The following is an 11,526-nucleotide window of genomic DNA, read 5'->3' on the forward strand; positions in this document are numbered from 1 at the left end:
CGCCCACGGCTGGGCCAGGCATGGAGGGCACCGCCTGGGAGTGGGGGGGCTGTGGGGATGATGTCCAGTTTGGCTACGAGAAATCCCAGCAGTTCATGGATGCCAAGAACAAGAAAGGCAAAAATGACATCCGAGCTCTTATCGACCTGCACAACAACGAAGCCGGGCGCTTGGTAAGAGCCCTGCACTCCCCGTGCCCTGCGTCCCTTGTGCCCCTACCCACCCCTCCACCTTCAGTGTCCCCAAGCCACGTACCTGCACCGGCTTTGGCTGAAATGTGACCCAATATCTTTTGGGTATCCTTTGCAGGTGCTTTGGAACCCCCCTCCGGGCCACTCTCCACGCCCAGCCCCTCTCCCGGGCCAAGGCGGCACCAAGAGGCAGGGTTTTGGCTGGGGGTGCTGGGCAGCGAGAGAGGGAACCGAGGGCTGAGCATCGCTGTCTCTTCCTCAGGCGGTGCGCAGCTACATGAGGACAGAGTGCAAATGCCACGGGCTGTCGGGCTCCTGCACCCTGCGGACCTGCTGGAGGAAGATGCCCCATTTCCGCGAGGTGGGGGATCGCCTGCTCGAGCGCTTCAATGGGGCTTTCAAGGTGATGGGAGGCAACGACGGCAAAACCCTCATCCCTGTGGGCGACAACATCAAGCCTCCCGATAAACAGGATCTCATCTACTCGGCCGACTCTCCCGATTTCTGCTCGGCTAATCGTAAGACAGGCTCGCTGGGTACCAGGGGCCGTGTCTGCAACAGCACAGCCATGGACACGAGTGGGTGTGACCTGCTGTGCTGCGGGAGAGGGCACCGGGACGAGACGGTGGTGTTGGAGGAGAACTGCCTTTGCCGCTTCCACTGGTGCTGCGTGGTGCAGTGCCGCAAGTGCTCCGTCCGCCAGGAGCTCAGCCTCTGCATCTGACAGCCTGGGGTCAGCCGAGGACAATTTGGGAGGCCACCTCCAGGCTCACGAGGCCCCTCTGGGACAGAGACAGGTGGAGCCAGTGGCAGGGTCAGCGTGGGTGAGCTCAGCTCTGCGCTCTAGGGAGTCCTGGCTTCCCCAGAGGGCAGCATGGGGCTGCCCGGCACCCCCGTGGCCCCCGTGGTGGGAGCTGTGGGCACAGAGCTTCCACTAATAAAGCTATTTAAAGCTGGTGTGCCACAGCGCTTCCTGGGGAGGGCCGAGGAGCGCTGACCTCTGTACTGGAATGGGAGTAGCCAGAGAGCTGTCTTGCCCCAGCTGTGAGTCCCAATCAGTCACACTCCTGCCAGCCTCTGGCCCTGCTGGGACCTGTGGCAAAGTCCAGCTCGTTTTTTATCTACTCTCTGATTTTCTCTGTGGTTGTCAAGCCTGGGGATGTGTGTGGATGAGGGTGAGTACTCTCCTGCCCTGCTCTGCTGCTTCCATTGTGTGAGTGCTCTCCTCCCATCACCCACAGCTGTCATTGATTCGGGTGCCAGCTTGTGTCCCGCCACCATCTCACCTAGGATGTTTGCAGTTCACCGTGCACTCGTGTCTCATGCCAGAGGTACATCTAGCTGCCCTGACACTATGGTGTGGTGTTGTGCTGTGCCTTGAAGGGACCCTGTATTCTTTTCACTCCAGCCACGGTCACTGCAGTCCCCGCTGCAGAGCCTGGCACGCAGAAGGCCTGGACAGTGCTGACACTGTTGGCTCGGTGGCATGCAAGGCATTCACTTGGCATGCCGTGGGCCACGTGCAGCCCCACCTGGATGGCAGGGTGCCAGGCATGTATATCTTTATTACCTGATCAGCCTGTGCCCCTCATGGGCAAACACAGGGTGAGGAGCAGCCTGCCTGGCTGCCCAGCAAGGCAAGCTGCCAAGCCTCTGTTCCAGGGGCTCCAGGGATCTCTGAGGGGGTCCCACCCATGCTGCAAGGAGCCCACAGGAACTGGTTTCTCCAGGGTTAACCAGCATAGGGGTTTAGCTAACTGCAGAGTGGAATGTGTGTGTGCAATGCCTGCTCAGCTGGCAATGCCCCACTGTGCTGAGGATCCCCAGAGGGATGTCAGCAGGGTGAGAGCCTGGGAAGAGAGGTCCACGCTCCTGTGCCCAACCTCCACGTTGCAGCAGCAGTGCTGGACACCAGGGGCTTTCCTGTTTGCCCCTCTTCAAGAGAGCTCTAAGCTGAGGTAGCTGAGGTAGGCAGTGCCCCACTTGCTGGGTACTGTCAGGCAGGGTAAAAGCAGAGCTCACAGGGCTGGGCAGACTGCAAGGCAAGGGAGGCTGCAGGGGGTGCTGGAGATGCCCACCAGTCCTTCCTTACTTGCCCCAGGCAGCCAGCAGGGAAGGGCAGGAGAAGCAGGGTGCTGGTGAACCATTAACTTGGCCCAGCAATCACTGGGGAGGGAGTCTCTAAATCTGTCAGCTGCAGCTTTGCAGCTGGAAATTCCCTTCTGACTTGGCCACAGTGGTGTTGGGAGAAGGGAGGCACACAGGGTCCTGGAAACTCCTGCCCCACGCCCACCCATGGGAACACGTGGGTGGGTGTGAGCAGGGAAGGGTGGGTGCAGGTGAAGGTATCTGTGCATGCAAGCAGCTTGGTGTGTGTGCATGCAAGGGTAGAATGTTTATGCTTGTTCATGACCATATGTGTGCATGTGAGCTTGTATAACCCATCACTGTGTGTGTGAGCTCCTGGTAGGTGTGTAAATTAGTTGGCCCATGTATTTTCCTGCATCTCTATGAATACACAGAAAATTGCCAGTGTGTGCGTGTCAGAAGAACTGCCCATGTGGGAGCATGTTTGCACGTCATATTGTGTTTCCTCAGGTGTGACTGATACAGGGAAGACATGTGTGGGTGCAAAATGGCCCTCCAGGAAGGGAGCTGGAGAGCTGCAGGAGCTGTGTGCTGGAAGATGTGTGGAGCTTTTCCGTAGGCTCTGCAGGTCCTACGGAATTGGATCCACCTCAGCACACGTCAAGGCCTGGACTGCCTGTAAGGAGAGATCAGTTCAGGCAGATCCTGTGAAACTTTAGGTCATCCCTGCTGTCCTCTGGCACCATAGCTGAGACCACCTATTGAGGGATTCTGAAACCACCTGTGAGGTATTCAGAGTCTGAGCTCCAACCTTTGAAAGTTCCTTCTCTGGATTCTGTCTCAGCTCCCCCACAAGGGGCTGCTTTTGTGCTCTGGGCTGCATGGACACGCCTCTGGACATTTAGTATTTTTGAGTAAGGTATTGACCTGTGTCCTCTCTGCCATTGCCCCAAATAATAGCTCCTGAAAGATGGAGATCACAGAAGCCCAAAAGGTGGAAGGGAAGCACATGATCTGTGCTAGTGGGGTAACTCTTCTCCACATCCATGAGCAACCTCTGCTCTGTGTCTGTGAGCCTCTCGTGGGTGTGCAAACCAGTTGGGCTGTGTGTCTTGTTCTCTGTCCAACGGTGGAAAAGGGACCGCTCTTGTGGTGGCTGACAGCTCCTTACCACAGCTCCCTACTGCTCCTCATCTGGCAAAGCCAAATCCATTCCTTTCATAGCCAGGAGAAGCCCTGACAAAGGCCAATGCTGCAGCACTGGCCCAGTGGTCTGCAGAGAGCTGAACAGCCAGAAGACCCCCCTAGAAATCTCCCAGTTCTCCAGACCTCCACAGTTCCCCAAGAGCTCCCCATCCAATAGGACCTCAGCCCAGATTCCTAACACACCCCAGCAGTCCCTAAGGGCAGTTATTCCTCAGGTCCCCAGGAGTCCCCCAGATTCCTAGTAGTCCTGCAGCCATCCAGGCCCCCCGGAGCCTGCCGAACCCCCCAGGACCCAGCAGCTCCCGGCCGGGGGGGCGCAGCATCCTCGCCGTCGCCGTGGCAATCCGGGATGCGGGGCGGCGCGGCGGCAGGAGACCGCCAGGGGGAGCTGCGGCTCGGCACGGGGAACATGGGAATGGGAATGGGAATGGGAATGGGAATGGGAATGGGAATGGGATGGGATGGGATGGGATGGGATGGGATGGGATGGGATGGGATGGGATGGGATGGGATGGGATGGGATGGGATGGGATGGGATGGGATGGGATGGGATGGGATGGGATGGGATGTTCACTGGGTTGTGCAAGTGGCTGTGCTTGGGGAGCTGCTCATGTGGACGTGTGTGCGTGAACGTGTCCAACCCCCTGATTCCTATCCCCGAGCTCTTGTGGGCAGTGGTCAAGCAGGATTCTCTTCTGGGGGGGGGCTGGTGAAAGCCAGGGGTGGACAAGGGTGGCTTTGTGGGTGCAATGAGTAGCTGGAGAGCTCGGGGGGTGTAGATGTGCATGTGTAGCCCAGATCCCTGCTACTGGGCTGTTTACATTGCAAAACTTTCAGGATCTTCCCAAGGGAAAAAGAGGAAGTTTATAATAATTGGATTTAAAAAAAAAAAAAAAAAAAAAAGAAGAAAAAAAATGTTAGAGAGAGAATCCCAGACCCCTGTAATGTTAATGACTTTGGTTTTTTTATTTTGCTTTGGTGGTTTGTGTTTTTTTTATATTTTCTTTCCAAATGGGAAGAACACAATTTTCCTTTCAATTTCCCAAGCTGAAAACAGCTGGGCAGAATAATTCAATCAAACTTGAAAATCTCTCTGGACTAAGACCAAAAATAGAGTATTTTTTCCCCAAAAAAAGAAGCACTTTAGGAAAGTTTGGAGTAATGCAGATAAGTCCAAAGAGGGGAGGCCAAGAAACCTGAATACCGGCTCAGCCCAGCTGAGTGGTCAGGCTTGGACAGTGGCACCCAAAAACCATGTCAAACCCTTTTCTTGTGGCTACACTGTCAGCTCACTGCTTGTCACTGAGCAGGGGCTGCCTGGCCAGGGGCAGGGCTGGGTCCTGGCCAGGACTCCTGCCTGCCCAGCCCTGCTCTCCCGGGAGGCCTCTAACTCCCCTTCTCCAGGCTTTGCTGCTCCCTCCAGGGAGCTGCCTGGAACTGTCCTCCTCTGTCCTCACTCCATTTCTCAGTGACAGATGTCAGTCACCAGGCAGCCATGAGGAATACACACCAACCCAAACCTGCCCAGGAGGGCCTGGATTATCCCATCCCTGCCCATCATGGGGGTTCTGCTGACCCAACCCAGCTCCTCCTGGCTCTGCCCTGTTTCTGGGACTCCAGTGCGTGCGGTGGCTGCCTCTGGAGTGGGGGACATGGGTACTGGAGGATGTCCAGGACAGCTCTGCTGCAGCATCTCCGAGCACTCAAGCCAGGGAATATGCTGGGACCCAGGGTACCTAAAGCAGAGTGCAGAGAGTGGGTGTGATCTCTCGAGGGACAGGAGATGGGGTGCACAAGGACCCCAGACATGCTCTTTGGAGACACTGCCTATGAACATGAGGGGTGTGTGAACTTCCTTTTCCTGTTGGATCCTCTCCAACACTGGTGTCTGGGCCCTGCTCTGTCCACATAATTCCAGCATCCTGGGATTGGCTGTGCTGGCCTGGCACACACTAAGCAGTGTTTGTGAGGGCAGTGGGCTCTGGAGGCTGTCAGGGAGCTGTCTGACACCAGTGCACCCTTTAGCTCCCTCATCCCAGAAGAGCAGAGCAGAGGCTTTCTCACTCCTGGGTCCTGTTTCTGACTGCCAACATCTCACCGTACCCAAGTATCTTCCACTCCATGGCCTCATTACTTACCCTGTGACAGAGGCAGCAGTCATCCTCCATCTCTAGGGAGAGGGATCTGCCTCTGCGTACCCCTGGAAGGCAGAGCTGCAGGAAAAGTGATTGCTGGGGTGGCTTCATGCCCGGATCACTCCACATGGGACCAGCACTTCCCACCCATCCTTGTGGCTGTGCATCCCTCCCCACAGGAGGCACCTGGAGCAGCCCTGTGCAGATGTGCTTGGGCAGTCCTACCCAGACACCTCCCTGCTGCCTCAGCCAGCAGCCCGGCCCTTTTGGGGACATGCCAAAGGCAGTCAAGGGTTGGGAACCCCCATTGTGGTCACACTGGCTCTGCCATGGGGTGTCCCCCTGCACCACCAGTCCCTGTGGTGTGTGGGGTGCAGCGTGCACGGGGGCTTGCTCCAGCCCCAGGGGATGGTGCCCACAGCAGGGCTTCAACCCCTTCCTCACACCCTGCTCTGATCGAGGCACCCTCTGCCAGGTGCTGGGAGGAAGATGAAGAGGGAAGACCTGCCTCAGTGCAAGGATGCTCCCAGGGATGGCCAGAGGCAGCCAGGTCCTACCTTTCCACCCTGACGCTGCGAGTGCAGCGTGGCTGAGTGCTGGTGCTGGCACTCACCCACTGCCCCGGGCTCTGCCGGCGCCCCAGCCCTGGGCAGCTGGGAGGACTGGCCGGGCCAGACCAGTGGCCGTGTGGTTGGTCCTGAGTCACATCGAGCAAACTCGGGCAGGTTGTGGGGAGTGAGCCAGCAAGAAGGCAGTGATGCTGGGGGCTCCAGTGCTGCTGGGCTGGGGAAGTTTGGCATGGTGACTAATGCTGCCACAAAAGGCAGGGTCACCCTGACCCCACACCCAGCCCTGACTCACGTAGCTGTCGCTCCAGTCCCATGGGTGCTGCTGGGCAGGGGAGTGAGGAGAGCTGTGCTTCAGGATGCCAAAAGCTGGGTAAGTGGATGGCTCATGGGCTCCCAGCAAACCTCCCCTTCCTCCTTTTCCTTGTCCAAGCTTCCCTTCACTTTAAGATTCCCCAGAGCTTCCCCCTGCACCCTTTCAGCCCCACTCTGTGCCATCAGAGCTGCCTCATCTTCCCACACCTGCACACACAGACTGGCTGGCCCCGGTGGTCCCAGAGGCCATCAGCCCCTCCAGCATGGCCAGAACTGCACTTGTCCAGAGCAGGCTGTTCTCTCCCTGTGCTGCCTTCTGGTCACATCTGTGGGCCCACAGCCAGTCTGTAAGAACAAGTAGGAGCAGCATTATACACACAGAGATCTCAACCTCTGAATTTTCCCACCATGGATTTCTAGTGGGTCCTCCTTGGACACCACAGAACCCGAGAGAGGCTGCGTGGCTGTCCAGGACACAGGCCTTGGAAGTTGCTTACAAGGCAGAAGGGGCTAGAGGAGGACATATGCCAGGAGGAAAGGGGTGAACAGAGCCAGCAAGTTATGGGCTGAGTGCTGAGGTGCTGGAAAGGAGTTCTGATGGAGATGACAACAGGAGAGCCAGCCCCATTCTCCCAGGGGTGTGGAGCCTGTGGCATGGGGGGCTGGCAGGACCTGCTCCTGCACAAGGGAAGTGGAACAGAGCAGGCAAAGTTCAGGCATCCTGAGGGCTGGGCAGCAGGATGTGAAGTGTAAGAGATGGAGGGACGGCAAGAGAGATGGAGAGACAGAGAGACAGAAGGATGGAGGGAAGGGAGGAAGGAGAGGAAGAAGCCTGGATGCTTCCCCAGTCCCCTGCACAAAGCACATCCTGGGGCATCATGTAACCTGCTGAAAGAAGGGACTTAGACGGGACCTGCCTGAGTGCTTTGGCCTGGGAAAGGGAGCTCCAAGGGGTATTCCCACAGCACCCTGCACCAGGTACTTCCCCACCACCTCTTGTGCGCTGGCTCTGGGGAGCAGCCACCTTCATTCCAGTTCTGACAGCATCCCACATCCCTTCCTGGTCTCTTCAGAGGGCTGCTGAGCGGTGCTGGGGATGGGACAGAAGCTTGGAGGTGACAGCTGCCATGACCCACTGATGCTGCATTCCTATCTGGGGGCCTATAGTAATGATAAGAACAGATGCAGTGCTGTCAGAAAGCTCCGCTTTTTGCCCTGAGCTTTGATGGTCCCATGAGGACCAAAGCACCCTCCATCAGCCTCACACACCTGCTTACACCCAACCATGCTCAGAGGAGCCAGGTCCTGTTCTTAGTCCTCCAGTTCCTCAGGCCACAACAGGTGTTTAATCTTGTGCTAAGGGTTTTGCTGGTGTGATGCAGAAAAAAGGCTGGAGTAAAAGGCTCACCTGGCTCCTCTTCAGCCCCAGGACATTGCTGGGACATGAAGAAACAGCCTGCCCAGGCTGAGAGCACTGAGACTGTGAGACAGTGGCTAGTCTCCTCCCCAAGCCAGGTGAAGCATGTGAGTGAGACACCTGCTCTTGGAAGTGAGTATAAAAGGATGAAAACATTTCTCCTCTGATTTTCCTCGGCATTTATTTTATGTACAGGATCCTAACAAACATGCAAACATCTGTGCTCCTGAAACCTGGAACCAAGGGTCCCCTCCCACAGGGAAGGAGCTTCTGGTGGGAAGGTGTCCCGCTTTCACCAGCGGATCTCTGGGCCAAGGGCAGCACATGCCTGGGTGTAGCCCCCAGGGTGGCCTGAGAAATAAAAGGGTCCTGACCTGCTGAGGACACCTGAGCCAGGAAGCTGCCTGAAACTGGAGGCTGTTCCTCTGCCTTACCCTGTTAAGAGGGGGTTCAGACAGTCTGTTCCAGGGGAAACTCAAGACAGGAGCCAGGTCTTGAGTGAGAGGAAGTGGAGAGGGTGGGAGCAATGGCTTCTACATTAGGAACCATTGTGTGTCATGTCCACAAGTCTCCTGGTGTGCTCTGCCCAGCCCTAACACCACACCTCTCATCACCAGTCTGCACCTCCTTTGGTGACAGGTGTGTCTAAAGGGTGTCCTGACACCACTCCCAAACTCCTGTGGGACACTGCACATCACTTGCTGGGTGCTTGGGGATCCAGGAGAGCAGCAGCTATGGAGGAAGTGACATTGTGCCAGGAACCTCTGTGTGTTCTCAGGTCCTTCCCTGAGGGATAGAAGGTTCTGCACCTTCACCTCCTGCTAAACTGTGTGGGCAAGGAAGTTGGATGGTAGATGCTGGCTCTGTACCACAGTCCACGCCTGCACACAGGCTAAACCCACTCAGGAGCAGAGCTGGGGACAGGAGAACAAGCCAGCAACCTCAAGACTACAAAGGGAACCTCAGCAGTGATGCCACACCGCTGCACCCCAGGGGAACCAGCATAGTCTTAGGGCTCACCCCCAGATTGCAAGTCATTTCCCAAAGGAAGCACATTTTCCTCTCTGGTGCGAACAGGAAGCATCACGCGAGCAGAGAAGGTAGCCCCTGTCAGTGCTGCTGCGCTGGTGGGGAGATACACAGTGCCTTCCTGTGGAGAGTGTTTTGGCAGCTGCTGGGCAGTTGTTTATGGCCCAAACACCAACCTGGGGTGGGCTGTGGTGGCTGGGGATAGTGGGGGTCTGCCTGCCATCCCCCATCCCAGCGCCCGAGTGGAGGCCCCTAGCCCCAGAGTGAGCACCCAAAGTAAGGGGACACCAACTATCCCCATGACTGGGAAGAGGCTGTGTTGGGACAGATCACATTTGCTGTGAGCCCAGTGAGCCTGGGCTTTTCTAGGGCCACCCTCCTGTCCCCAAGAAAGCAGCAGGGAGACACAGGGATAATCTGCAAGGCCACTTCACAGCTCCCAGATGAAAAATACCCTGCCCATCGCGACTCCACGAAGGGAAGGGGTGGCCAAGAACTAAACTGATGGTGCCAAGGAGGTGGGCAAAAATTGGGTGCCCAGCCTGGGAGAGCTTGTGGGCTGAGGCTAGGAGTGCTTGGTGGCCCTGTTGAAGGAAGGCAGAACCACATCCACGGCTTCTCCATAGGCATTGGCCCTGAAGCACTGCTCTCCTGGCACTGGGTTGGGGGAACCCTAAACGGGGCCATGGGATGTACAATGCCATTCTCCATGCCCACTCACACAGAGTCACGCCCCCAGCATGTGCCACTCGCACTCATACTCCTGTGCACACCCATGGGACACACACATGCCTTGCACCATCAGGAATGCCTTCCTGCACAACCACAGCTCCTGTCAGCACCATCAGTCCCCACATGCAGACCTTGATGCCTCTGTGAACCTCCAGCACCCCCTGCACACCTCACACCACAGGGACACTCGCTCCCGCTCCTCCATGCTATGCACAGCCCTCTCCCCATGTTCACTCCATGCCTCACGTATTTCCTGTCTGCCCCTACTCCCCATACACCTCTCACCATGCACTCTCACCGTCCCCATTAACACCCACCCACGCCCCCACACCCTGCCTATTCACCCTATGCCTCAATCACATTCAATCCACACTGTCCACACTCTCCTTACATCCGTGCACATCTGCCCCACACCCAGTGCAGAGTCATACCCTCAACACTCCACACACGCTCACCACTCACCCCGTTTCTCTGTACTCCATGCACACTCATCCCATGCCGTGCACCCCTATGCCATACCTAGTGCCCTCTCACACCCCCCATGGCCTATGCACTTACCCCACACCACACACACATCACACCCCATGCACGCTCACCTGTGCGCTGCCTTCTCACCGTGCTCAGGTACCAGGGTCCCCCCTACTCATGCATGCTGTGCACACTCACCTTTGTCCCACACGCACTCAGACAAGCCATGCACAATCACCCCTCACCCTGCGCCCTCACCCACACTTGGTGCACTCTCACGCCGAGCACATTCACTCCACGCCTGGTGTGTGCTCATCCCACGCCACGCACGTTCACTCTGCGCACACTCTGCTTCCATCCTCGTGCCCACCACTAAACCCCACGCCCACAGCACTTTCCCCATGCCCTGAACGCACCACCCCCCGCAGCGTGCAGTCCCCCAAGTCCCCACGAATATAGTCCCACCCCACGCAGGCTCACCCCACGCACAGTCCCCCACACCTGCACACATTCCCACAGGCCACGTACGCCCAGCTCTCCCCGCGCTCAGACCCACATGCTCACCCCACAGCACCAACACTTACCCCGCACCCTGCGCACACTCCTCTGCGCTGAGCGTTCCCACCACACACACTTCTCCGCGCCGTGCCCGCTCACCCCGCACACCGTGCCCACTCACCCACGCTGTGCCCACCCCACGCCTCTCTCCCCCCCGGCCCCGCGCCCACTCTCCTGCCGCCCGTGCCCGCTCGCCCCCCCCCGCCGCCCCCTCCCTCCCCGGCAGGCTGCGGGCGACACGCCGGCTCCCCGCCCCGCTGCCACCCTCTGCCCCGTCCTTCCCCCGCGGGCTCCTGTCTGGACGTGTCGGGACTCGGGCTCGGGGCGCTGAGTAATGCTCGGCGCAGCGCGATCCCAGGCAGAGCCGCTGCCGCCGCCGCCCCCCGCCCCCCGCCCCCGGGCCCCTCCGGCCGCGACCGTGCTCGCTCCGCCGGAGGCCCGGCGACACCGGCGGCGGGGGGCGGCGGGGGGGCCGCGGCTCCCCATGTGCCTGCGGGCCCCGCGGGAGCCGCGGGGCCGCCCGCCCCGCGGGGCCTGCCCGCGCCCGCCGCGGCCCCGGAGCCCCGGGGCGCCCTGGGGAGCGGCGGGGGAGCGCACCCCGCGGGCCGAGGGCCCCCCCGGCCCCCCGGCACGTCCTGCCATGGGGGGCTGAGCCGGGGGGCTGTGCGCGGCGGGGCGGCGGCGGGCAGGGCGGGGGGCGCGCAGCCCTCGCCGGGCTCGGAGGGCGCCGGGGCGGCGGGAGGCGGGGGGGGCATCCCGAGAGGATGGCAGAGCCGCCCCGGCGAGCCGAGCCCCGGCGCGCAGGGAGCCAGTGAGAGGGA

General features: G+C 59.1%; 1 protein-coding gene across 6 annotated transcripts in view; it reads left to right on the plus strand.

Annotated features, from left to right (window-relative positions):
- WNT6 (Wnt family member 6) overlaps positions 1-1,148 on the plus strand; it is a 14,800-nt gene extending 13,652 nt beyond the window's left edge. For all 6 annotated transcript variants that reach the window (XM_088058887.1, XM_088058885.1, XM_005519702.2 and 3 more), the window contains 2 exons: positions 1-173; positions 454-1,148. The exon at positions 1-173 is cut by the window's left edge and continues 129 nt beyond it. In XM_088058887.1, the coding sequence (XP_087915013.1) occupies positions 1-173; positions 454-915 (635 nt within the window). In that variant the 3' untranslated portion in view covers positions 916-1,148. The remainder of the gene's footprint in view (positions 174-453) is intronic.
- Positions 1,149-11,526: the final 10,378 nt, after the last annotated feature.

This window comes from Pseudopodoces humilis, chromosome 8 (genome assembly GCF_049639895.1).
Source record: "Pseudopodoces humilis isolate 2021_Gansu_Grassland_sample_001 chromosome 8, ASM4963989v1, whole genome shotgun sequence".
NCBI classification, from domain to species: domain Eukaryota; kingdom Metazoa; phylum Chordata; class Aves; order Passeriformes; family Paridae; genus Pseudopodoces; species Pseudopodoces humilis.